The sequence below is a fragment of the Phragmites australis genome, chromosome 3, assembly GCF_958298935.1.
Source record: "Phragmites australis chromosome 3, lpPhrAust1.1, whole genome shotgun sequence".
In the NCBI taxonomy this organism is placed as follows: Eukaryota; Viridiplantae; Streptophyta; class Magnoliopsida; order Poales; family Poaceae; genus Phragmites; species Phragmites australis.
Window position 1 is genome coordinate 45,158,567 of NC_084923.1, and position 26,099 is coordinate 45,184,665.

The window sequence follows — 26,099 nt, forward strand, 5'->3', positions numbered from 1 at the left end:
TAGTTGACTATTACCGTCACGTTGAGGTGGACTACCCCATAGAGGAGGGTGAACAATATAGGAGAGAACGAGCACATATTCATCATGTGGGAGAAGGTCTATATAATGTTTTCACCAGGGATAGCTCCCGAGAACCTATACTCTCCACTACACCCTGTGCTGTCACCGCCTCGTAGATCTCCCTCTCCTCAGCCATCTCCTAGAAGAAGTCTACCTCCTCAGTCATCCATCAAAAAGCCAGCACCATCAAGAAGCCAACCATCATCTCAGAAAACATGATCAGGTTCCGTAGCATCCAAGTAGACAATATCATCTAAGAAGTCGATGTCATCTAAGAAGCTGGCGGAACCCAATGATGTATATTCACTTAATCCTGAGCAAACAAAAAAGATTATGAACACTGATGTAATGACTCATTTTCATCCTCCAGCACCTTCACCGAAGCTTATTGTGCCTGAAGATAGCAAGAAATTTTTCATGAATATAGCCAAAGTTAAACATACTGGTGCGGCTTCAAGTAAGCCACTGATTGACTACGAACGCATCAGCAAAAAGCAGGCCAAGAGCAAATTAGGTGCATCATTCAAGATGCTCCAAGCATTGGGGACTTCCTGGCCACTTCTAGATTAAATGCAAAGGAACTAGCACGGCTTGTTGCTGGAGAAAAAATCCCAAAGTTGGATGTTACATGGCCGTTTGAGTTGGGCAAACCTTTAATTAAACCAGATATAGAAAATAACTTTATAAATCAAATGTGTCCATTACATCTATGATACTTAGAGCAGTCTAGGCAAGGTATAGTAGCGTTCCCTGTAAGATACAGAGAAGATTTTCTCAATGGGGATGGCTTCTTCTAAGTGAAATTCGAGTAACTATATGAACTGTATAGGGAAGATGCCCTCGACGTGACTATAGTCAAAGTGTGAACTCTATAAGTGATTTATACATATAATTCACGTTATATGATCTTGTACCTCGAAAATGAATGGCTAATTTCTCTATTTTATAGAATGGAGATCCCCACTTGCAGACAAGAATTGGATAATAAAGTAGAATTCATCGATCTTGAGCTTGTCAACGAGGAACTCGTAAAGAAGAATCCAACTTCACCGAGAACTACTTATTGAAGTGTCTGTTTCACCACTAACACAAGATCTTTATACTTTTACCATACAACTTTGAGTACGTGTTTGCGTGATAGGGTGTTCTGCTTTTATGTGCAACTCGATTCTAGTACTAATTTACTATGATATGATATATTTCTACAGTTTTAATTGATCATCCTTGTCATCCACCCAAACTTGAGCAAGCTTATTGTCTTGGACTCACAAAAGAGAGATAAGTCAACTTACCAAGACCTCATCAACATGCTAAATATGTAAACTTGGTCATTTAATATTCACGTCAATTGCATCTAAGTTTAATTAGTATTCATATTCACGTACAGGGCGTACACCAGATACAGCAAAAAAGTGTTACCTACCATCCATACATGAAACAATATGATGTAAAAACCGGCTGTTCAATACGCTGCGAATATTCATGTCTTGCATTTTCTACTAAATAAAAAGGTTCAATTCATTCCACTGACAAATTATTTTAATGAAAAACATTATTATGTATTAATGAAGGACATAAATTACTACGTATTTATGAAATTATCTTTATTATTGATTTACATTAAATATGTCTTATTGTATGCATGTATTGAGAGGGGAGAGAGAGACAGAGAGAGGAGAGGAGAGGGTAGAGACGATAGAGATGAGAAGAGAGGCAAAACACTGTCGGCTGAAACCACCAGCCGGCAGTGATACTAGGGCATCACTGATGGCTCAAGCCTTGAGCCAGTACTAATAACCCCGTTCACTGCCGGTTTACTAGGCTAACAGTAATAGTCGGGGACTATCACTGACCGTTACCCACTGCTGGCTCTAAAACCGGTAGTGAAAAGAGTTTTAGAGCCGACAGTAAATGAGGTTTCTATAGTAGTGGGATAGCATCTTCAGATATGAAGATGTAAAGGCTAGGATATGATGTGTTTTATTATTAAAAATGAGGACCTTACAAGAAATGAAGTTGTAGTGAATTTTCTACACATATGAGGCGTAAAAAGCACAATATATGACAATAATCTAGATTTGGTGTCCACAATGGATCTGAGACGATCAACGACAATATTTAGGGCATGCTTGTTTAGACTTCTGCTATTAGATTTTTCTAAAAAAACTGTGATTTTTGCTTGTCTGAAAAGCTATTTTTGGAAATAGCCCTACAATAAATTTTAGCTTCTCGGCACATAGCTTCCAAAAAAATGTCTCTCAGTGAGCTTCTTAGTTTTAATTTATTTTCTTCAGAATCAAGCTTCTGGCTTCTCCAGAACCCTTTTATTCTGACTTCTGGTTTCTAGCTTATGGAAGCAGCAGGAGCATAACCAGAAGCAGAAAAGAAACAGGGACATAGTCTTGAAGTGTCTACTTGCATGTGAGGCTCTAATAGATTTTAGGTTCAGTGACTATAAGCAACTTTGCAAACTTTTGCTAATTTCCAAAATGAAAAGAGCAAGAATGTACAAAGGGTCAAGGAGTTGCCCTACGGGAGTATAAGAATAGACGTTTTCCAAGAACGCCTTCTAAATTTTAGATGTCTGAAATTTAGAAGGTGTGCTCACACGACGACGTCTTTCTGGTGGTAGTTCCCAGCGAGGATTGATTGCCGGGGGGGGTGGGGGGGACTTCGTTGGTCACCAGGCTTAGAAGAGATCAGGGGAGGAAAGTTGCCTCACCAGAGGAAGCGGATGTGGGGGCGGAGCGACGAAGGCACTATCAATCACGGGTGGTGGAGGATGGGCGGTGGGTGGTGCCAAAGCAGGGGCAAGTTGAGACGGCTTGGTGGAGCCAGGTTATCGTGGTAGTAGATCTTGCGAGGATGCCTCCGGAGATGGGTGGAGGCAGGGGAGCGTGTCACTGTCGTGTTGGAGAAGAAGAAGAGGCGGGAGGCGATGGAGAAGAAGAACAGTAGCAAGCTTCGGACGTCATTGGATGAAGATCGTGGGGCTCATATTCGTCACCTCAAGAAAAGCTAAATTATAAATTATATATATATATGGTAATATTTGCTCAAATAAGTATCTACCGCCCTCTCAAAGGGCTGCAACCCTTTTAGAGGGCGATTCAGATGTCGTGGTGGCAGTGCCACCCTTTACCGTCCTCTCAGAGGGTTGGTAGGGCCCACCCCCGAGCGCAGTGCTCCTTACTACCCTCTGAGAGCATAGGTAGGCCTCACTCCCGTGCCCACCAGCCATACCGCCCATTGAGAGGGTGGGTAGCCCCCCTTGCCACCCTCTTAAGGGGGCCCTCGCACTGTCCTCACGCTATAAAAAGGTTGAAAATCAGCCAAAATAGTTATTTAAATCTAGAAAAAAAGAAAGAGAGGGGGAGGAGATGAGAGGGAGGCAGCGCGACGAAGCCCTACTGCTTTCTATCTGCGGATTTTGGATCTCGGTTTCTAATAATTTTTCTAGACTTATGTTTTTATTAATAATTAAAGTATCACTAGATCTAGTGTTTAGCAACATAACAATAGTTATATTATATGAGACCTAGGATTTAGAAATGTAATCAGAAAATGATGCTTTTCTGTCTTTTGTAGTATATTGTAAAGATCAATTTCAACATGGTAGGATAGCCATCAGATGTATAGTAGTATTTAGAATACGGTAGTTTCGATTATCTAGATTTTACATAATAATGATGTAGGTAATAATTATAGATAATTAGAAAAAATTATTAAGTAGATGGATGATTAATTAGTTTAAATTGGTTAGTTTGCTTAGGAGCAATATTGATTGTAGTGAACTAAGCGTATTGTTAGGTGATCATCAGTGCCGATAATTTTGTTAGAGTTTCGATAATCAGAAGTATAGTTTTCTGGTATTAACATTGGACATATTTTTGGATGTTTTCAGGGATGTCTGATAAATTATATTTTCAGATATATTATGGTGAATGTCAGATTGGTTATGGTCCTAGCGGTGTAGATCTATCTGGAAGCATGTCATCAAGGGACTTAGTAGAGCCAATGAGAGGATCATAATGGACGTGTGCAAGTGGCTGATGCGCCATTTTCAACTGGATCCCTAGCAACATGAGTTTAAGCTGAGAGTTACGCTGAGTCATACTACTCAGGGGTACTTCGGGGAGTTCATCCTAATTAATGCAACATCTCCTTGGAGACAGTACGTAGATATATCATGTGAACATGGTCTCCCTCTTGTGCTGCTGGCTAATACGTACCAGAAGGATCTAACAGAGATAAATGTTGCGGAAGCAGTAGTAGAAACAAGTCAGGCATTGGTGGATGAAGCGGACCCGACAACTGTGAGGGACGAGCAAGACATTGGGGATGTGCGGAAGATGCAACCGAGGGGTGTAACCGATGAGGGGGAGCACATCCATAGCATAATTGAAGAGATGAAGAAAGAGGATCAAGAGCTGGAGGAAGCTATTGCCAATGAGGATTCATCCGACGAGCAGTGAAATACTCCTATTCCTGCAGAGTAGAGGAATCAGTAATTTTCAAAGCTAGTGGTAATTGAGGGTCATCAGACACCTTGAAAATATCACGAGAACGAGGTGTCCCAAGGTGCTATGTACCCTAATAAGAAGTTTGTTATTGATACAGTGAAATTTTGGCTGTTGTCTCTTCGGAGACAGTTCAAGGTTGTGAAGTCGAGCAAAAGGGAGTATGATATCAAGTGTTTGGTGCTTGATTGTCCGTGGTGGGCGCATGCATTCAGGGGAAAGTGGGTTGACTACTGGGAGTGCTCAATAGTTAGGGAGCATAACTATCACATCGAGAAAATAAAGTTCTCCCACCGGAACCTGTCATCTACTTTTGTTGTCAATGTTATATACAGAGAGATTATGGATAACCTAAAGTATGAACCACGATCAATAATTTGTGCTATTGAGGAAATGTTCCAATACACAATAAACTATGCCAAAACATGGAGGGCAAAACAGAAGGCTATTCAAATGAGGTTTGGGACATACGAAGATCCATATGACAACTTAGCCACAATATGTGCGACAAAACCTTGGAAGTTACTTTGACATCAAGTATTACCCCGACTGATGTGAAGTATAGAGGGAAGCGAGTATTGCAGCGTGCTTTCTTTGCTTTTGCAGCAACCATCAAGGCATTTAGGCAATGTCGATCCATCATTTTCTTGGACGGGATGTTCCTCACTGGGAAGTATAAAGGACAGATATTGTCTGCAATTGGGGTAGACGGGAACAATTAAGTCATGCCACTAGGGTTTACCTTCGTGGAGAGTGAGTACATGGAGAGCTGGTATTGGTTCCTTGAGCGGATAAAGCATGCTAATGTTTTGGATCGACCTGATGTATGTTTGATTCATAATAAACATGTAGGGTTATTGCAGGTTTTGCTGGATATGCAATACGACAGTGTTTGATAGTGTGTCAGAGCAAAGTGGCCTGACTTGAAGAGCAGGTGGTGCATGAGGCATATGGCCATATGGGTATAAACTTTACACACAATTCCAAAACAAGGACTTGATGAATCTTTTCAAGAAATTATGCAGCCAAAACCAATAGAGAAAGTTCAACGCACTATGGAAAAGACTAGATGAACTAACCACGAAGCAGACAACTGAACTAGTAGACACAAAAGATGACCTGTTGCTCTTGGACCCATCCCAACAGATACTTTCCAGATAGTAAGGAGGTCAGGATCAGCTATTAGGAACTTTTCGCAGTTGATATAACATGAACCAAGAGAGAAATGAGCATTGATGTACGACACTAGAGGGACAAGGTATGGGATAATGAAAAATAATCTTGCTGAGATCTACAACTGGGTTATGCGAGTATGAGGTCCCTCCACCTGTAGGAATTGTTGAAGGTATTGTACATGAAACTTGCAGATATTTTATTGATCGCTACGCAGCTGTTTCAAAAGCAATGAAAGATAACCGTATGTTATATGGATAATACTATGTGAGTACATAGAGAAGGCCACAAAGAAGGCATATATGCACCGCACCAATCAAGAGGGAACTGCGAAGCACATGTTCAGTGTCTTGTATCGTGATAAGGGTCGTAGGGGTGGCAGACGTGAGCGTCATGTGCAAGAGTGTCTGCTTAGGATTAGAACATGCATATGTACGTGCCAGAAGCCACAATTACTATACAGGCCATGTACACACATCATAGCTGCATATGGGGAGCATAATATGCTACCTAGACAATACGTTTCTCACTACTTTATAAAGGATCGGATACTGAATATATAGAACCATGAGCTTTATGGCTACGACATTGTTGATACTTTTACAAGTAATCTAGGTCCCTCACGAATCTATATGCTAGACTTTGAGAGGATGAAGTACACACCAGGACGTCGGTAAACTCGGCGGATTCAAAATGATATGGATGAATCCGAGGTATGTCTAAGGGTGAAGCGATGCAGCAAGTGCGATAAAACATGTCACACATACAAGTACTATCTGAAAAATGCACCTGGTGTGTAGATGGAGTCATGATGTCGGTCAAGTGTGAATGTGTTTAGCGTATCTTGATGTTATATTTGTAAGGTTTTTGTCTTATATATGTACATTGTATTTGGACCTTACATTTATATTTAATTATGTACCTGTATTTTGTAATATGTTCATTTAACTTTATGTACATGTATGTTATATGTTGTTCACGTAACTGTGCATATATATTCATGTAACAGACTATTTATATTTGGTTTCAATGCAAATATGACGCACCTACCGACTCCCGAGCTTCTTGACCCTGCAATGGACAAGAAGCACCGCAGCTTCTTGTCTGTCGTTCACCAGACGGGTTAGGAGTTTTTCGACCATGTGGCCCCGAGGAGCTACTTACGATTGACGATCGTTGGAAGCACCGGTATATCTCGAATTAGTTGCGTATGTGCCTAATTATTTATTTATTACATGCTCTACATTTATTTAATATTCCAAATGGTACATGTTGGCAGCATCTGGTCTCCTACTGTTGTGTCATTTGGTGGAGGCCCTAGTGACAGAGAACCCTGAGGCAGCCGCGAGGTGATTCTATTTCGATCGCTCGCTAATCGCTGCACTGGTCGACCGGTGGAGTCTTGAGACCCACACTTTCTACATCCCATGCGGCGAGATGGCTCCGATGTTGCAGGATGTAGCCTACATGTTAGGCTTACCTTGCGTTGAAGCTGTCATTGGAGTCGTCGACATGGATGCAGATTAGATGAACACCATGCTCCAGCGGTTCGCCCCTATTCGGCGGACGGACGACGCGCCCGCCTACGTGCCTAAGTTCATGTCGGATCCGTGAGGTCCCACGAAGAAGTGGATACTCTAGTTCTAGGTACCTTGCAATTTACCTTCTCATTTACTTTACAATTTCAAATATATTTTACTCATCATCATTTGCATTACTTCAATGCCTGCATACATCCACCCTGATGTCGGTGTGTACTCGGTCTCGAGGCACTTGGAGGCCTACCTGCTTTGGCTGTTTGGTTGGGTTATGTTCACCAGCGGCCAAGGCCACCTGGTGTCGAGGACCCTTGTTCTGTACGCGAGGGGGATCGTAGATGCGGAGCCCGATGATGTCCCCCAGTTGAGCTGGGCCTCCGCTGTCCTAGCGTTGATATATCGAGCCTTGTGCGACGCGTGCATGAAGGAGCCATAACCCACATTTGTTGGGTGCCTACTCTTGTTGCAGTTGTGGTCGTATGAGCAGTTCACAATCGGTCAGCCTGTTGTGGACCAGTCTCCATACCTTGAGGAATGGTACGGAGAACCCGAGGAGGATGAGCTCACCATGAGCTCGTTGTGATGTCGACGTCGGGTACATATGAAACATAACTCTGCTTCACTTGTCACATGTTTTAATTTCAGTTTCTTACTATTTCTCTCCACAGTTGCATTGGTCGCACAACCAGGCCACAACGCGTACGAGCTTTTTAGATCGTAGTTCGACCGTCTGCGTCCAGAGGACGTGGTCTAGACCCCCTACATCCACTTGAGATACAAGTCAATGCGCCTTTCAGTTTGTCTCCATGTGCAGCCACGATGAGGACTATTATCTTACGAAGAAGCTGCTCGTCTTCGACATCTATATCAATGAGTACTCACTCCACCGCGTGATGAGGCAGTTCGGACGCTTCCAGGCGTTCCCCCTTATCAACGTTCGCACGGTTCCAGGCCACGTTCACAAGTAACTAAAATCAAATATATAATACATAGCATCGTCTCATTTATAGTCTATCTAATGTGGTTGATTTGCAGGTAAACACATAAAGGCTAATCGGGTGGCAACCTCTAGGTTGATCCCTTGGTGCCATACGTCTCAACATGGGCACATACCCTTGAGGATGTCATCAAGGAGCCACGTCATTCTGTCGACTCGAGCTTCAATGAGTACCTATGGTGGTACATCGCGCATACACGTACACGGGTCATCTACACCCCAGATATTGTTCGACAGCACATCGCTTCGACTACGGAGGCCTACCCGTGCCATTGGAATGAGGACGTTACATTAGTGGTATGTTTAATTAACACCTAGTTTATTTATCATATAATCTCATAAGAATCACTATAAACTGAAATTTTCATTTCATGTTTATCGTCATATGTAACCTCTATGTCCCATGTAATACTTGTTAGCATATGTAACCTTCGTGTCAGATTTTATACTAATAGTGCTTCATAACTATAATTATTCAAAAAATTAGATTTTGTATCCTTCCAATATTATGTCACTAAAAAATTACTCATACAATTTTACATCAAATAAATAAATAAATATCGATAAATTTACATTGATCCGAAAAAATTACTCATACAATTTTACATCAAATAAATAAATAAATATCGATAAATTTACATTGATCCAAAATTTCCAAAAAAATAACTACTCCATGATGCTATTTTGACCACTTTTTGCACAACTAATATTTTTCACCAAATGAATGTGCATTATTTTTCAAATTGACGTATACAAATGTTAGATTAAGAAAAATCCAAGCGATGGAGCTAACCACCTCATAGGAGGACGACAAGGGCTAACCGTCCTCTCATAGAGTGATAAGGGGCACTGCATGGCGGGCGCTCGGGGATGGAGCCTACCGCACTGAGAGGGTGGTAAGGACTAACTGTCCTCTTAGCGAGCGATAAGATCTCCGGTGTCACGTTATCATCCTTACCACTATTTGAAAGTATTGTAGTCCTTTCAGAAGACGGTAGATGAATATTTATATAAATATTATCATCAGAGATCTATTTATTTAAATATTAATGATAAAAAATAAAAAAAAAACTCTTTTTCAAATGGTAACCGGCGGTATCTCAGTACACAGCCCCATCCAACCGACTGCCATTTCAGGCCAACACAGCCTCTCTAGCAGGCCCCACTGGTCTAGACCACAGACCAGGCATGCGAATACACAGACCAGGCCCACCTGCAACTGTACCCACCAGCTCCCTCGCCTGCATGGACCCAGCCCATGCACCGCTATCACACGTCCGTACACCACAAGGTTCCAACTCGGTAACAGAGATGATCAAATGTGTGGCCCGGCCTGGCACGATAGATCATTGAGGTATGGTTTGTTTAGGTCTATTAGCTAAATAGGTTGTGTTGTGTCGGTTCACGTGACTTCATTCTAGGCACGATCTATTTAATATCGAATCGTGTCGTGCCGGTCTGCGGTACGATAGCTCCGATGATTTTTTTTTTGTCTGTCAGCCAGTGAAAAATTATAAAAAATCATAAAAATTTGCTTTCATTTGGAATCAAACACCGAACTTCTATTTAGGAGTCAAACACACTAACATTACACCACATATCCTATATAGTATTAGATCTATACAAATTATATAAAATACTAAAAAAATATAAACAGTTAAACGGACCGTACCGTGCCGGTCTGTCGTACCGCAGCTCCGGCCTAGACGCGATCCAAATCATCATGCCATGCCGTATTTAGATCGTGCTAACAGTGTCGTGCATCGAATTGAAGCATATTGCATAACCCATTTAGACATTTTACTCGGCAATTCCCAACTCCCACTACGCCAAAGACGTCACCCTCGCAGTCGCAGCCTCATCCTGCCGCATACCAACAGAGATGCGTTGGAATTCGCGGCATCGCCGGCGGGCGGAGCCGGAACCGAGCAAAACTCTCCGCCGCACAAGAGCGAACGCCCAACGCGAAGTCCCTAGAGCATGTACAAACGGATATTAGAAGAGTTATTACTTAGAGAAAAAAACTGGTTTTTTTTCTTAACTGTACTAGTACAGATATTTAAGATAGAGAATGCTTACTTAATCATTAGTAATTATATTAGTGTTAATAAAATAATTAATCATGCTTAAACACATGTAGCATCTGTTTGCATTGGACATTATAATTCTTATGTACATATTTAACACTTTTTTCTTAAGCATTTAGTTATAAACATGTAGCATTGTTTCTACCTAAACAAGCTTAGCATAGACATATCTTCTGGGGGCTAACGGCTAGAGCACCGGGTGTTTCAAGGTTGACAACAAAGATAATAATTCTAAATAAGCACAGGCTAAAATCTTAACGTGTGCATGCCACTTAAAACTATAGTAGTCATCAGCGATACAATGCATTGGTCGATTTATAGATTGTTTGGTCTGAAAAGTGAGATGAGTTGATCCATTATCAACTCATTTCTCACTAACACTTAATTGATATAAACACAAGAGAAGATGTCCATTTCACCAAAATTCATATAATAAACCGATGATGGATGATCCTTCAAACTAAACACCCTAAAATAGTAATCAACATTTGCTGAATTTGATGGTTCGTCGGGAGGCCATCTCCTAGTTTTGCAATAACGCCATTCGCCGTATTTCTACTCCGTATTACACATGCGTTCAAGAGAAATGAGATAATGATAGATCAATTCATTCCGCTGCTTAGCCCAAATAAGTAGGTCAGGTTGTTTCGGATACGATCAGATGATCTTTGGTTGATAGAGTCGTAGCACAGTCTATATCACAATACTAGTGATCAATGATTGTGGCCTGATGTGCTCAGCTCACCTGTGCTGCTGCGGGACGGACCCGCTCCGGACAATTGCTCTCGTCAGCAGGTAGGTGCAAGCGCCGGGGGAGGCTCGGCGCATAGGCACGGCGCACGTACGCGCCACGTCGACACGTATTTGGGCCCCGGCACAGTTGTACCCTCCGCCTCTCCTCTTTACTTGCCCATCCAACGCCTCGCCGTCTCAGACTTTCAGTACAGGAGGAGCCGAGCTCTCCAGTTAGCTCAGCTAGCAGGATCCTTTCATGGTTGTCGCCGTGGATAGGACATGTCTTCCCTCCCCACGAGGTGATCCGCCTCCGCTTCGTTTCATTCAGAGAGATTCAGTGCCACCTTGAAGTTGTTTGCTTCTTGGCAATGGGTTCTTGATTTGGCCTTGGAGTGTGCGTGCGTGTGCTTGTTGGCGATCGATTCTTACGTGTGGTTGTTTTCTTGGCAAGGCTGTTCGCGCGAGTGTGTGATGGAGTCAGGGGGAGCCCAGGCGTGGTACGGGACGAGGAGACCGGGGGCAGCGGAGGGAGCGGCCGGTCGGCGGCGGGGCCAGCGGGGGAGTGCTACGCGTGCACACAGCCCGGGGTTCCGGCGTTCCACTCCACGACCTGCGACCAGGTGCACTCGCCGGACTGGGACGCCGACGCGGGGTCGTCGCTAGTGCCCGTCCAGGCGCAGCAGGCTCAGCCGTCTGCGGCGGCGTCGGCCGCGTACCACGCGGGGGCCGCGGCGCGGTGGCTGTTCGGGCCGGTGCTGGACCCGCGGAGCAAGCGCGTGCAGCGGTGGAACCGGTGGATCCTTCTAGGCCGCGCGGCGGCGCTGGCGGTGGACCCGCTCTTCTTCTACGCGCTCTCCATCGGCCGCGCCGGCCGCCCCTGCATGTACATGGACGCCGGCCTCGCCGCTGCTGTCACCGCGCTCCGGACCTGCGCCGACGTCGCGCACCTGGCGCACGTGCTGCTGCAGTTCCGTCTCGCCTACGTCTCCCGCGAGTCCCTCGTCGTCGGCTGCGGCAAGCTCGTCTGGGACGCCCGCGCCATCGCCGCGCACTACGCCCGCTCCGTCAAGGGCCTCTGGTTCGACCTCTTCGTCATCCTGCCCATCCCGCAGGTCAGCTGCTGACATCCACCTCCCCCAAACTCAATCTACCATATGAAAAATCGCAAACACAAATTCCAAGCATACAACCGAACACAGTAGCCATGTAGGTGAGGGACTGAGGGATCAAACGCCCCAAAATTATGGCTATGTCTCGTGTCTGCTTCTGAGACAGAGCACAACGCCCTTCAGTCCTTGTCGGAATTGCAGCAGTAGGACACACGAGTACATTTGCAGGTACAACAGTGTCCAGTAGTGACCTGATGTGTAAAATTGCTTTTTTTTTTCCCTGCTGCTGGATAGTGATGCGTGGTAATGTGCAATGCTGGCACTGGCAGGCATGTGTGTGGTGCCAGGGAGGCTCCAGTTTACTGGAAAGATCCTGACCCCAGAGGTTGCGGGCTGCCTGGCTTAGAGTATTGAGGTTGAAATTAGCAGAAGACGATAGAGTTTGATGAGCTCACGGAACAAGTACGGATGGATAATGGCGCAACGCCAATGATTGGTTGTGGTAGTATTTGAATATGACCATGGATGCAATCATGCGATGTGAAAAAACAGCGTTGGGCAGTATTTGATAATGACCATGGTTACAGTGAGAATCCAGCATTGATGGAAGAAAACTACAAAGAAAACGGTAGCTCAGTGATGCATATAAGCATGGTGCTCGTGGCAGGGTAGCCTTTTGGCATGGACTTCTTTTTTAATAGAGATTACCTAAGTTTTTATTGAAAATCAATAAATAGGTTTACAAGCATCATGTCATATACAAGACGGGTTGGGGTTACCAGTGGACTAGAGGAGCACAAGTCGCGAACAGCAAGACCCGATCACAACGGTGGGAGATAGCAAATTACTATCATATTTATAGCAAGGACATGATCATCAAATTACAGATCGCCAACATCGGACTAGGGATGGCAGCGGGGCGAGGCAGGGTCGAGGGGGTGCACCCCATCCCCGCCCTGTCCCCCGAACACGGAGCTCCGTCCCCATCCCCGTTTGCTTATAGAGGCAAAAACTCCCCCCGTCCCCGTCCCCGTCGGATCCCCGAACTTCGGCGGGGCCTCGGCGGGCGAGCGCGGTGGGTGTGGCAAGCTCGACGAGCGGGCGCAGCGGCGAGCGGAGCTGTGGCGAGCGGCGAGCAGGCAGCAGTGAGCGAGGGCGGCATGCGGGCGTAGGCCCAAGGGTCGCAAGCTCGCGGCGAGCAGGGCGCAGGTGCGGGGTGCGATCGGGTGAGCGGTGACTCGAGGCACCATGGGGACCCGTGGGGGAAAATCATGCCCCACCCTGATCCTGGGGCCCCGCCCCGTTGCCTTCACGGGGCAAAACCTGGCCCCGTCCCCACCCCACTCGGGGCGGATCCCCGTCCCCATGGGGAAAATTGCCACCCCTACATCAGACACTGGAATAGTGCCATGGGAGAAGTCCCGAAGGCACATCTGGACTCGAGACGAGGCACTATCCACCTTCAGCTTATCATCATTGCGTAGAACAATGCTTCCACCTTCAGCTTATCGTCATTGCGTAGAACAATGCTTCATTTCTGCACGAACAATATAACGAGAATCAGAACCTCAGCAGACTTCTTGGGGAAGTTCTTCTCAATCGTCATAGCATTCATAGTCCTCCACAGGGCCCAAGCCATACCTGCAAAAAGAAAAATTCCTAGGTTTTGAGAGACGTTGAAAGACTTCGGAAGTCATCTTGCCCATAAGTCAGCTACCGCGGTAGGGAATCTATTCTAACCAAAGACATCTCTCAGAACACTCCAAAAGAACTAAGCCAACACACAACCAAAAAATATATGATTGACATCCTCAGGTTTTCCACAAAGACAGCAATGTATATTCCCTTTCCAATCCCTCTTCTTAAGGGAGGAAGCAACTGTGAGTTTATTATATAACATCTGCCATAAGAAAATCTTGATTCTAAGAGGTAATTTGGTTGCCCAGATCTTATTAGCCCCCTTGCTCAAGACCCCTTCAAAAGTCATGAACCTATAAAGGGATTTTGTGGTAAATCTCCTTGATTTATCAAGAGCCCAAATCACCTCATCTTCCAAGTCATTCAGCTGAACAATTTGCAGTTTATGCATCAGCTCCTCACATTGGGGCAGATCAGTTGCTGCCAAGCTTCTATTAAATTGAATATCCCACTCATTTCCAGCCCAGCATTCAGAGACAAGTGAATCTGGATCAACACACAAGTTGAAAAGGCCAGGGAATTGTATTTTAATAGGTGTTTCACCCAACCAGACATCCTTCCAAAAGAAGGTTTTATTACCTCTATTTACTTTGTAAACAGCTCCTCATTGGAAGAGGTGTTTAACCTTGTGCAAGCACTGCCAGAATTGAGAGGTGCCTCTTTGATTGGAGGTGAAGAAATTCTCATCTGGCATGTATTTGGGAATGAGGAGTTTGAACCATGTATCCTGAGAGCCTGAGCGGATCTTTCTAATCCATGTGGCAAGTAGACACTCATTCATCACAGTTGTGTTAAGAATGCTAAGACCACCATAGTCCTTAGGTCTGCAAATAGCTTCCCATTTGGCTAGGTGGTATTTGTTCACGTCCTCAGCCCCCCTCCAAAAGAAATGAGATCTGATAGTATCCATTTTCTTGTGGACTCCTTTTGGAAGGAGGTAAAAACCCAGTGTACATTGGAAGGTTGGTTAAGCAAGAATTTTTCAAAGTTAGTTTTCCCCCATAAGTCAAGTTCTTGCCCTTCCATGGGTCTAGCCTTTTAGTCATTTTTTACAACACTTCAAAAGAGGCAGCAATGCCAAGTTTATGGTCTGAAACAAGGATACCCAAATATTTGAGAGGGAGCAGTCCCATTTTGCAATTGAGCATGTTGGCCACCCTCTGTTGCTCCTCCTACCCCATGCCAAAACCAAAACACCTCACTCTTATGAAAGTTAATTTTAAGACCAGACAACCATTCAAAGCAATACAGGATGATCTTAAGATTTAGAATGGATCCATCAGAGTCATCGACGATCAGAATGGTGTCATCAGCATATTGAACATGGGTGATTCCACCAGAAATCAAATGGTCTACCACTCCCTGTAGTAGTCCTTTGGAAGAAGCTTTGTCCATCGAAGCATCCAGCACATCTGCATCAATGTTAAAAAGCAGAGGTCTTAACCAACAACCCTTGTTTTTTGGTTCTTTTTAGCTCATGGATAACTTCATGAAGAGTTACCATTCCCTCCAGGATATTTCTCCCCTTGATGAAAGATGTTTAACTTGGTCCAATAACCTCATTTGCTATTGGAGTGAATCTATTAATAAGTACCTTGATGTAACCTTTGAAATTGAGGAGACAGATAGGTCTGAAATTCTTAATGGTGTTGGCCTCTTTAACTTTAGGAATCTAAGTTATCATCCCATAGTTGAGCCTCTTAAGATCAAGCCTTCCAGCATACAGAGATCTTTGAACATATCCAAGATGTCATTCTTGACATATTCCCAGAATACTTTGAAAAAAGTGGTTGTAAATCCATTGGGTCCAGGTGCAGAGTCATCTTTCATATCCCTGAAAGCATCTTTAATTTCTTTGGCAGAGAAAGGCCGGACCAAGGTGCCAATTACCTCAGTTGGCAAACTACTATGGTTATCCCAGAAGGAATCAGTTAACCTTAGGCCCTCTCTTGAGTCAACTCCAAAAAAATTTCTTGTAGAAGTCATAGATGTGATCTCTGAGTTGTGTTTGGGAGCATATCTGACCTTGATAAGTCTCCATAGACAAGATCAAGTTCTTCCTTCTTCTCCCATTGGCTAGTAAATGGAAAAATCTGGTATTATTATCACTCTCTTTAATCATGGTTGTTCCACGTTTCTGCTTCCAGAAGATCTACTCTATGGAGATAATTTTTTCCAAGTCACCTTCTAGTCTGTATCTACTTTCCCAATCCACCCTGTATAAGCCTTTAGAGTCTGCTTTGTCATCAAGAGCAGTGAGTTGAGACAGCAGGTCTTGTTTGAGTTTGTTCTGTTCACCACTCTGTTGTCTATGCCACCCTCTTATAAATTTCCTAGCATCACAAAGGTTGCCATGCCATTTATCCATCGAGTAGGCATTGCAGGTCTCCTCCCTTTCTTCTCCAACCATCTTTGACAAACAAGTTCTTTAAAATTGTTATCCAGCAGCCACTGCATTTCAAAGGTAAAGTAGTTGCATCTTTGGATCCCAGCCTCCCCTGAGTCCAAGCAGATGGGGTTGTGGTCAGAGCCAACTCTACTCAGGCTCCATGCATGGCATAAAGGGAAAGCAAGTTCCCAATCACTGGACATCAACAACCTATCTAGGTTCACCATGACTGGCACCAGCTGCTTATTCGTCGAAGTGAATTTGGAACCAGTTCTTTTCACTTCTCTTAACTGGAAATTCCCAATAAAATCATCAAAGAGGTCCATCAGATTTGTATTTAGGTTCTCATTATTTTTGTCCTGGGCCTCTCTAATGAGGTTGAAATCACCCCCCATGAGTAAAGGAAGTGACACCCTATCACATATGCCCTCCAGTTCACAAATGAACTCCCTGGAGGTCTTGTGGTCTACAGGATCATATACTGTGATGAACTTCCATCTGGGATTGTTGATCCTCATTCCCACAGTAATCTAGATGCAGAATTGGTGAAGCTCCCATTGCTCCAACTCAAGGAGGTCATTTGTGACTCCCACAATAATCCCCCCATAGTGACCCTGGGCAGGAATCATACACCAAGAAAAGTTCTTAGCACCTGAGATTTCTTTAAGCTCTTTGACTGTGAAGTCCTTCACTGATTCCTGAATGCTAATTATATCCAATCTTTCCTTTATGATAGTCTTTAATTTGTTTTCTCCTAACTGCCTTCCCTAACCCCCTTCCATTCCATATAAGGATCCTCATTTATGTTTTTTTCTTAGCCTTCCTCTTCCTCTTTTTTGTCCTGGGTCACTCCTTGTGACCTCTTCTTTTTCTGAGTTTGGTTGGCCATAGCCCCTTATAGAATTGTCAATGACCTCCATTGTCATTTCCTGTTCCAGGTTGTCGGTGACACAGGAACCAGGGGTCCCCGAGTCCCGAGGCCAGACCAGCAGGTTGCCACGTGGCAACCTCCCGTAGGGATGATCTCCCCAAAGTGCGAGAAGATTAAGTCCCGGGAGAGGGCGCTCGGGGCCATGAACAGTGGTCCCCAAGTACCCGAGTTCCCCGATGATCTGCGAAGACCAAGTACCGGGAAGAGAGTGCTCGAGGTCATGAACAGTGACCCCCGAGCACCTAAGTCCTCCGACGACCAGAAAAGCCGAGTACCAGAAAGGGTGTGCTCGGGGCTGCGAACAGTGGCCCCCGAGCACCCGAGTACCTCGAGGACCCAAAGAAGGTAGTTCCAGGAGAGAGTGCTCGGGGCCGTGAACAGCGGCCCCCGAACACTCGGTTCCCCGAGGATCTGAACAATCGATTCCGGGAGAAAGTGCGCGGAGCCGTGAATAGCAGCCCCCGAGCACTCGGTTCCCCGAGGACCAAGAAAGGGCATATCCGGGAGAGAGTGCTCGGGGCTGTGAACAGTGACCCCCGAGCACTCGGTTCCCCAACGGCCTAAGAAGTCCTTCATCGGTGGCCCCCACAGAAGCCCAGCGGTGATGTGTCAATCAGTGAAAGGCCCAGTGCTGTATTTAAGAGGACGCGTGGTCTGTCACTTCCAACTGCTCCTGCCACGCTCGGTGTCAGCCCCTGCTATGGCTTGGCAGAGAGCCGTGGGGATATTTAATGCACAGGTCCCATCTCGCGTCATCCGGCGCCCCTCGGGATAGCATTGCGAGGCCCAATGCGCCTCTCCTGCCACCCTGCTGTGTCAGGCGAACAAGACCGGGCGGGCACGCCGGGCTGCTCTGTGGCTGCCTGGTGGGCCCGCTCCGCGGCGTCCGTTGCCAACGCTATCATGACAACTGAGACCGGGCGGGGGGCGCCTTTTCAACCCCACCGTCACTTCACGCAGCAGCCCATAATGGCTGATTTTCCATTTATGGCGCCTTGGAACTCGTGCCCTCCCCTTCGGGGTACGCTACCGCCGGCGGGTATTTAAAGAGGAGCCGGTGGACACAGAAGGGGGTCGGATCCAGACAGATCGAGCTCTCTGACTCTCTCTCTCTCTCGAACGGGAACGAAGACCGAAGACAGACGAACACCCCAGTACAAGCACAGAAGCTGAGACCACTGAAGAGCAAGGAGCCCGAAGCTCTAGGATAGACAAACATTCTTGTAACCAGCAACATCCCTGAGAGACATCCTCAGTGCATTTATAGCATACACACAGGAGTAGGGTTTTACGCTCAGTGCGGTCCGAACCTGTTTAAAAATCCCTCCAGTGCATTTACTTCATTCTGCATTAGATCATTCCATTCCACATGCCATCGCGTTTACGCCCATTTATTTCCCCCGCAAACAGATTCAGAATCATCCTCCGGTCGAATCTCAAAGTGGGTCCCTCCGGATCCCTACTTTAGGAGTTCACCCTCCGACACAGGTCCTCTGCCCTAACAACTTTCTTTTCATTTTGTTTTTGAAGGAAAGCTTTATAAGCTGCTTCAACAGTCTTAGCCCTAACTAACTCTTCAACCTTAAAGGCATCAATATGGCTATCAATATTCTCAGCTACTATATCTAACTCAGATAAAACATTAGCAATATATTTATTGGAATTCTGGGAGAGGGAGGAATCTAGAAGGGAATCCTTTTGCTGAGCTATTTTCATAGCTTTGGCTTGGATGGAGCTCCCATCTCTGGGGATCCTTAAGCTTGCCCTAGTAGCAATAGTTGGCCTCCTCCTCATGTATGTTCTGAATTTTGGGGTTTTGGAGACAGCTACCCACTTTGGGAGCTCTCTCCCTCCTCAGTCTTGTAAGAGAACTGGGACAAATTATCGAAATTCTCCTCTTCTACCTCTCTGTCTTCAGTTTTCTGCACTTCTCTAGGTATCCCAATTCCATGAGAACTGACAGGATCAAGACCATCCTGACCCTCAGACTGGTTAGCAGTTGACTTGTGAGGTGTAGGAGATGAGGTTGGCCAAGGAATGTTACATAGCAGGTATGGGCCTTCCTGATTGTGAACAGTTGTCATATCCTTAGACTTATCACCTTCTTGTGCAGGTAGGAACCCAACATAACCCTCCACCTTGGAACCTTCTCCCTCAGTTGCCATGGACTTTAGAAGTGTAAGATTGTGGTTTGTCCTGCAGCATAATAGGATATTCCCATTTCACCTCTATCACTACTTGAGAATTGATACTAGACTCTCATGTGGCTGGTGTTCTAGGGAGATTTGTCTTATTTCCATCCATGCCATCAAATTCTTTTTCGCCTATTATTTATCAGTCTTTGTCGTTCAGATGATCTTATCATTTTCCAGGTGAGGGCTTGTTTTTGTCATGTAATATTGCACCCATATTCGTTTTCGTTCGCGTGATTGCACTTGTCAATTTTATGTGGAGTGTGGCTGCATGGTATGTGCGGACTAGTTCTTATTTGGACCGGTCATACCCACAAAAATGTTAATTCTATCTTTATAAAATCAACGAATGGACTATTGATTGGATGATTTATCATGGAGAAGTGGAATTATTGTTCTAAAGGGACTGCTGAATGATCAACATGCATAGTTGTCGAGACCTCAGCCGTACCAGCATGTTCTTTTTGTCATGGAATAGTTTTTAGCCCTCGCTGTTTCTTTCTGTACGTATTTTTCTTCAAAACAAAATGTAGAAAAGAACCCATCACAGAGATATAAATGAGATAACATTGCTAATGGATCTGAGGAAGAATTCACCTTGCCCTAAGCACCATCACCCACTAAAAAAAGTGAAATATTTTGGCGAGCATCGCTAGTAGACAGATACTAGTACTATGTAGAGCAGCACTCTGAAGAAAAGGTGGACTCCTGAACATAGATGTTTACAGTGTATCGAGGGCTTTAATTATCACAAGATATCAGTAATACACTTGGCGGAATATTCTCGAAGGCCCATAGAGAAAAGCTTCGGAAGACAGAATTTAACAGTTCTGTGTTCTGTTTTGTTCAATTAAACCTTAATGAAGTCTGTATGCTGCTTAATAGTGAAACAGTAGCATACAAAGAAATGAATAAAATTGAATTATGTATTTTCCGTTATCTTGCAACTTCTGTTTTGCTTAACAAGGCAGTTCATCAAATTCTGCAGGTCATCTTCTGGCTGGTTATACCAAAGTTAATAAGGGAGGAGCAAGTTAGACTTATCATGACAATATTGCTGCTCATATTCTTATTTCAATTTCTCCCCAAGGTGTACCACAGTATTCATATCATGAGGAAAATGCAGAAGGTGACTGGTTACATATTTGGAACAATATGGTGGGGATTTGGTCTAAATCTATTCGCCTATTTCATTGCTTCTCATGTGAGTATTCCCTTTCTCGTTAGTTTAATTGGAAAATATAGTACAAATTATAGACGTGGAATCCCAGAGTCGCTCTCAATCCTCTCATAGTGTCAGAGTGTGATTGAGAATGCCAATCATTGATATCTGGTTGTTAATTTAGTCAACGCTGTTTTGAACTTGCACACACGAAAAAAGGGTTGGTCTATAATAGCTGCATACATTTTAGTAGTACCGCCTTATTAATTATGGGGGGCTAAATCCACTTATTTCTGCTATATTGTGATTTTTCCAAGGTAGTACCAATTTGTTGCTGATGAAAATAGCAAATTTGAAGGTAATGATGTATATGAATTGTTCCTATCTGTCAATTTTATTGATCATACTGTTGCTGAACAGGGAAACTGTCTCAACTTTAACATCTATAGAACTTATCGAACAGAACTACAGAAGTAGGATGTGGGTCCAAGGTCCACTAATAAAACAGTGCAATGACTCCAAATTGTAAAAGAACAACCTTGAACTTTTACCTACATGAGAATTCTTGTCTGTAGTTTCTTGAATTTACAGAATAAGAACAGTCTTACCTGGTGGACTTCATATAAAGTTGGTGTAAAAGTTAGGACCAAGCATACTGAATTATCTGGGTGATGATTATTATTCATGAACACTGCCATTTCCAGATTGCAGGTGGGTGTTGGTATGTTCTTGCAATTCAGCGTATTGCCTCCTGCCTTCAGGAGGAATGCAAGAAAAACAACAGTTGCAATCTAATATCGCTTGCTTGTTCCAAGGAGATGTGTTTTCACCCTCCTTGGTCATCAAATATGAATGGATTTGCATGTGATAGGATCTTGACTCCCTTTGGTCACCAAAACATGTCGACCTGTCTAAGTGGCAATGGATCCTTTGCTTATGGAATATACAAGGGGGCTCTTCCTGTTATTTCGAGCAATTCACTTGCTGTCAAAATACTCTATCCTATATTTTGGGGCCTCATGACCCTCAGGTATGTCTAAAAATTCCTTGATGTGAACAAGACTAATTGATTCTTAATTTTTACTCTAATATTGCTTTACTACATTTTTCATAAACTTGTATGATTCCTTGAATTGCTTGGCAGTACTTTCGGCAATGATCTCGAGCCTACAAGCAATGGTCTTGAGGTGATATTCAGCATAATCAATGTACTCAGCGGCTTGATGCTCTTCACATTGCTGATCGGAAACATACAGGTGATGTGCTAGCCAGTTTTCTTCTGCTCCAATCATTTCACAGAAGCTTGCTAAAAACAAACCGACTGAATCTGCAGGTATTCTTGCATGCTGTCCTGGCAAGAAAGCGAAAGATGCAGCTGCGGTTCCGGGACATGGAATGGTGGATGAGACGGAGGCAATTGCCGTCACGCCTGAGGCAAAGGGTCCGCAAGTACGAGCGCGAACGCTGGGCGGCAGTAACAGGAGATGAGGAGATGGAGATGATCAAGGACTTGCCCGAGGGGCTCAGGCGAGACATCAAGCGCTATCTCTGCCTCGAGCTGGTTAAACAGGTAATATCGCTAAAGATCTTCTGGTCAGTAAAGTTGTTGTAATTTTGCCTGATATTTGTATTGAAAATGTTCAGTTTTCTGTCGCATGGATGTGTGATCGAATTTGTTAATGGTGAACATGATCTGTCCTTGCCAGGTTCCGCTGTTCCATGGCATGGACGACCTCATCCTGGACAACATCTGCGACAGGCTGCGGCCGCTTGTGTTCTCCAGCGGCGAGAAGGTGATCCGCGAGGGCGACCCGGTGCAGCGCATGGTGTTCATCCTGCAGGGCAAGCTCCGGAGCACGCAGCCGCTGACCAAGGGCGTGGTAGCCACGTGCATGCTGGGCGCGGGCAGCTTCCTGGGCGACGAGCTGCTGTCGTGGTGCCTGCGGCGGCCGTTCGTGGACCGGCTCCCCGCGTCGTCGGCCACGTTCGAGTGCGTGGAGGCGGCGCAGGCGTTCTGCCTCGACTCGCCGGACCTGCGGTTCATCACGGAGCACTTCCGGTACAAGTTCGGCAACGAGAAGCTCAAGCGCACGGCGCGCTACTACTCGTCCAACTGGCGGACGTGGGCCGCCGTCAACATCCAGCTCGCGTGGCGCCGGTACAGGGCCAGGACGACGGACGTGACGGCGACAGCGGCGCCGCTGCTGGCCGGCGGGCCCGGCGACGACGAGGACCGGCGGCTCAGACACTACGCGGCCATGTTCATGTCGCTCAGGCCGCATGACCACCTCGAGTGAGCTGTGAGCAGGAGGGACAATCCTGTGCCGGTGCCGGACGTGTCATGGATGTACTGTACTATAATATTGTTGTCATCTTATGATAAGCGAGCGAGTGGTTCGCATTCGTCATTTAAAGACGATCAAATAATGGATGTAATTTCTTGGTTGGTTCTGTTCATCACCTTTTTTCTAAGAAATTTTGTTTAAAATCACTACTATCTGCACTGGTTTCACATAGAAGGGGCATCACCGAGATACAAATCAAGTAAAAAAAATGAAACTTCAGCAGAACGCGTGTGCTGCTGACTCCTGGGTATAACAAAATCTTGTCAAAAAACCAGTCCTAACCTCAACCCGATCTGAATCTGACACCAAAAAAGAGTACGTGAGCGAGGCGACGCGAGCATGCGTAACGCCGTGCCGGTTTAGGCGACCGGCGGCGCGGCGAGCTAGGGACCGGGCGAGCTTCACAATAGACGCTCCGATTGGGACCGTAGGACGGCCCAGTTGGGCACCTGATGCAAGATGCGTTTACTTGGGTGGGGAGCGCACTCCACGAAACATGACTCAGAAGCGTCTTGCTCTTGCTATCTCCACTAGCCGGCCGCTTGTTAGACTGTCTCCAACAGTTTTTTTTCTGAAGGGATTTATGAAGTGAGCGGCGAACGGCGAACGGCGAACGGCGGACAAATCACCAATCGAATCTTTGTCATAGTCGTGATGCTCAATCGAACAACACTTCGGTAGACAAACAATCAAAGCAAGGATCTTGCCTTCCAGCTAGTAGCTAAGGCCGAACAGCACAACCACAACGAATGCACAACTTTGGTTTGCTGCTTTCGTGGTGGCCGGTGATTACTATAACTGCTTCGTGAGGAGAGGAAGCACACGCGGACGGCCGGAGACAGGAATCCCACGTGCGTGCGGCACGCTGTAGAGCTCGGCGACGGCAGATACGCAGCGGATCTTCCCCAACTCCGACCGGAGCACCGACCATCTCGATCTCCACAGCCTGGTGAGCCCTGGGCCGATTCCTCGCGCTCACAGCGCAGCCCCAACGCCGCGAACTCGACCGACGCTTCCATTCCTCCTAGGAGCATCACCAGCTCGACATTCCTCTTCCTCCGGAGCCGCTCGCCGTTGCCTCGCCGTCACCATCATGCTCTGCGCTAAATAGGGCCGGTCCGGAGGGGTGGAGCGGTGCGATCGTTCCAGACCCCCAAAATTTAAAGCCCCTATATGTATACTGTTTATATCAGTTCAAAAATAAATTAAAAAAATTAGATCTAGACGATTTATATTTAATAATAGAGTTTTATTTTTAATATCACTCCGGGCCACCGAAATATCAGGGTCGAGCCTGATGCTAATTGACCTCACCATCGGCTCTCACGGCGTGGAGATGCTCGAATGCTCATACACCGCCGCGGTGCGCCACCAGAAAACCGTCACCGTCGTCGAGCTCGTGGATACCACCAGAAAACTGTCACCGCTGTCGCCATCGAGGCGGGGGAAGGGGGCATGGGGGGAGGGGTGAAAAGCCAATGACAGTGGCGGTTAAATTTCACGAGAGTATCATGGGTATTTTGATTTTTTTCTCACTTTACAGTCGGTAGCAATCGGGTGGGAGATGATCTCTGGATTGTTGGAATCTAGAGAGCATATTGGTACAATCTGATTTCACAAGCTATTTATTAAAAATTATAAAAACTACAAACCACAATCCCTAATTGAAACAAATAGAATCTTAAATATGGTTTGAGTTTGAAACTTAAAACAGATTTTCTCTCAAACCGTTCATCCATTTTCAAAATCGTTTGAACCACGCTGTTCTTTAGAAGTAATAAAACAAAATAAATCCAATATAGTACCTGAATTAGTTGTGATGATTAGAGAAAAAAATACCTGGAGCAGCCACTTGGGCCAAATGGGGCCGCATGTTTGGTGGGCTTCAATTTGTTTCACGCTGCTTGCTGGGCTGAAAAATCGTCTCGTACTCAGCTGGCAGGTTCCTTCCTCTCTAAAAGAAAAAAAAGCTAGCGGGCTACTAGGCCGACCTACGCCGAAGGTTTTGGTTTGAATCATGGGGGGCTTAAGGAACACAGGAGGCAATTCCCAGACGTGTGTTTCTGCCCTACTGATCAGGAATGTACATTGTGGCACATCCTAAAACAAAATGGTTCACATTGCTCCCAAGAAAAAAAAGAAGAAAGAAAGAAAGAAAATGATTTAGATATAATTCATTCTTCCTCCTATCTTTTTAACATAAGAAATAAAAAATAGCAGCATTATTATTAGGATTACTAACAGGCTGACCTCTATAGCCATCCATATCTGCTACCATTCAAGATGGCAATGCTCTCTATTCCTCATGCATGCATTGCTCTCCTTTTCTTTTTGAACCATAAAATGCATCAGCTAACAACGCTTTAGAGAAGTATAGTGGTACAAAGGAGTAGCACATAGAGTTGTGGATTTTAAGCCATCTGGGTAGTACCATCAAGTAGAAAAAGAAAAAAAAAAGAAGAGCACGGGAGGGGCACTGACTGTCAGCAGCCGACTGTGGGACTGGTGGCTATCTGCTGGTGGTGCCGACCAAATATGAGACGTCATCGGCTGCTTCTTTGTCCTTCTCGTTCCTGACCTAGCTCATCCACGCCAAATCTTGGGTGAGTCACTGGTGGCTGTGAATTAGCACACGGGTGCACTGTCCTCGGTCATTGCCTCCGCGTGCTCAACCTCTCTGGCAACTACCACTAGGGGAGATCCCTGCGACGCTCGCTTGCGCCGCGCTCCAAACGATAGCCTTGCGCGTGTGGCCGTCGTACTCAACACCAATCGCCACCCCACAGTGTCACTTCTCTTTCCTCAATCGGGCACAAGATTTGGCGGTGCGCCACCTCGGTTGAGGTCGGTCGAGCACCGCACCCCCTCCGTTGCACTGCAGCAATGCGGATCCTCCGCACTTAGATGCTCAGCCCGTGCACTACGATGACAGAGTAAAAGCGGCTCCGATTTGCTCGAACTTAAATCACTCAATGTCATAATAAAGACGAATAGACAATGGGTTGATCGATTGGGTGACAACATATGTGTTTAACCTATTCAAATCTGAAATAAGGAACCAATTTAAATCCAAAATAAGAAACCCATTTCATTATAAACCTAATCTCATTCACTAGTAGGTAAACTCGTTTCCATACATCAAAATAAACCTGATTAACAACCT

The 26,099-nt window shown here is 45.4% G+C and overlaps 1 protein-coding gene across 1 annotated transcript; it reads left to right on the forward strand.

Moving 5' to 3' along the window:
- Positions 1–11,269: 11,269 nt before the first annotated feature.
- LOC133913355 (cyclic nucleotide-gated ion channel 2-like) lies at positions 11,270–23,082 on the forward strand. The gene is made up of 7 exons (XM_062356486.1): positions 11,270–11,409; positions 11,562–12,222; positions 20,418–20,633; positions 21,296–21,621; positions 21,736–21,847; positions 21,925–22,161; positions 22,298–23,082. Exons 1-7 carry the CDS (start codon positions 11,390–11,392, stop codon positions 22,886–22,888), a joined length of 2,163 nt encoding a protein of 720 aa, XP_062212470.1. The 5' UTR covers positions 11,270–11,389; the 3' UTR covers positions 22,889–23,082.
- The last annotated feature ends 3,017 nt before the right edge of the window (positions 23,083–26,099 follow it).

Bases quoted from the DNA above. Each gene is read 5' to 3' on its own strand.
- LOC133913355 (XM_062356486.1), top strand. From the start codon at position 11,390: ATGTCTTCCCTCCCCACGAG. The intron at 11,410-11,561 runs GTGATCCGCCTC...TTTCTTGGCAAG, and splicing joins ATGTCTTCCCTCCCCACGAG to GCTGTTCGCGCGAGTGTGTG. The intron at 22,162-22,297 runs GTAATATCGCTA...TGTCCTTGCCAG, and splicing joins GCCTCGAGCTGGTTAAACAG to GTTCCGCTGTTCCATGGCAT.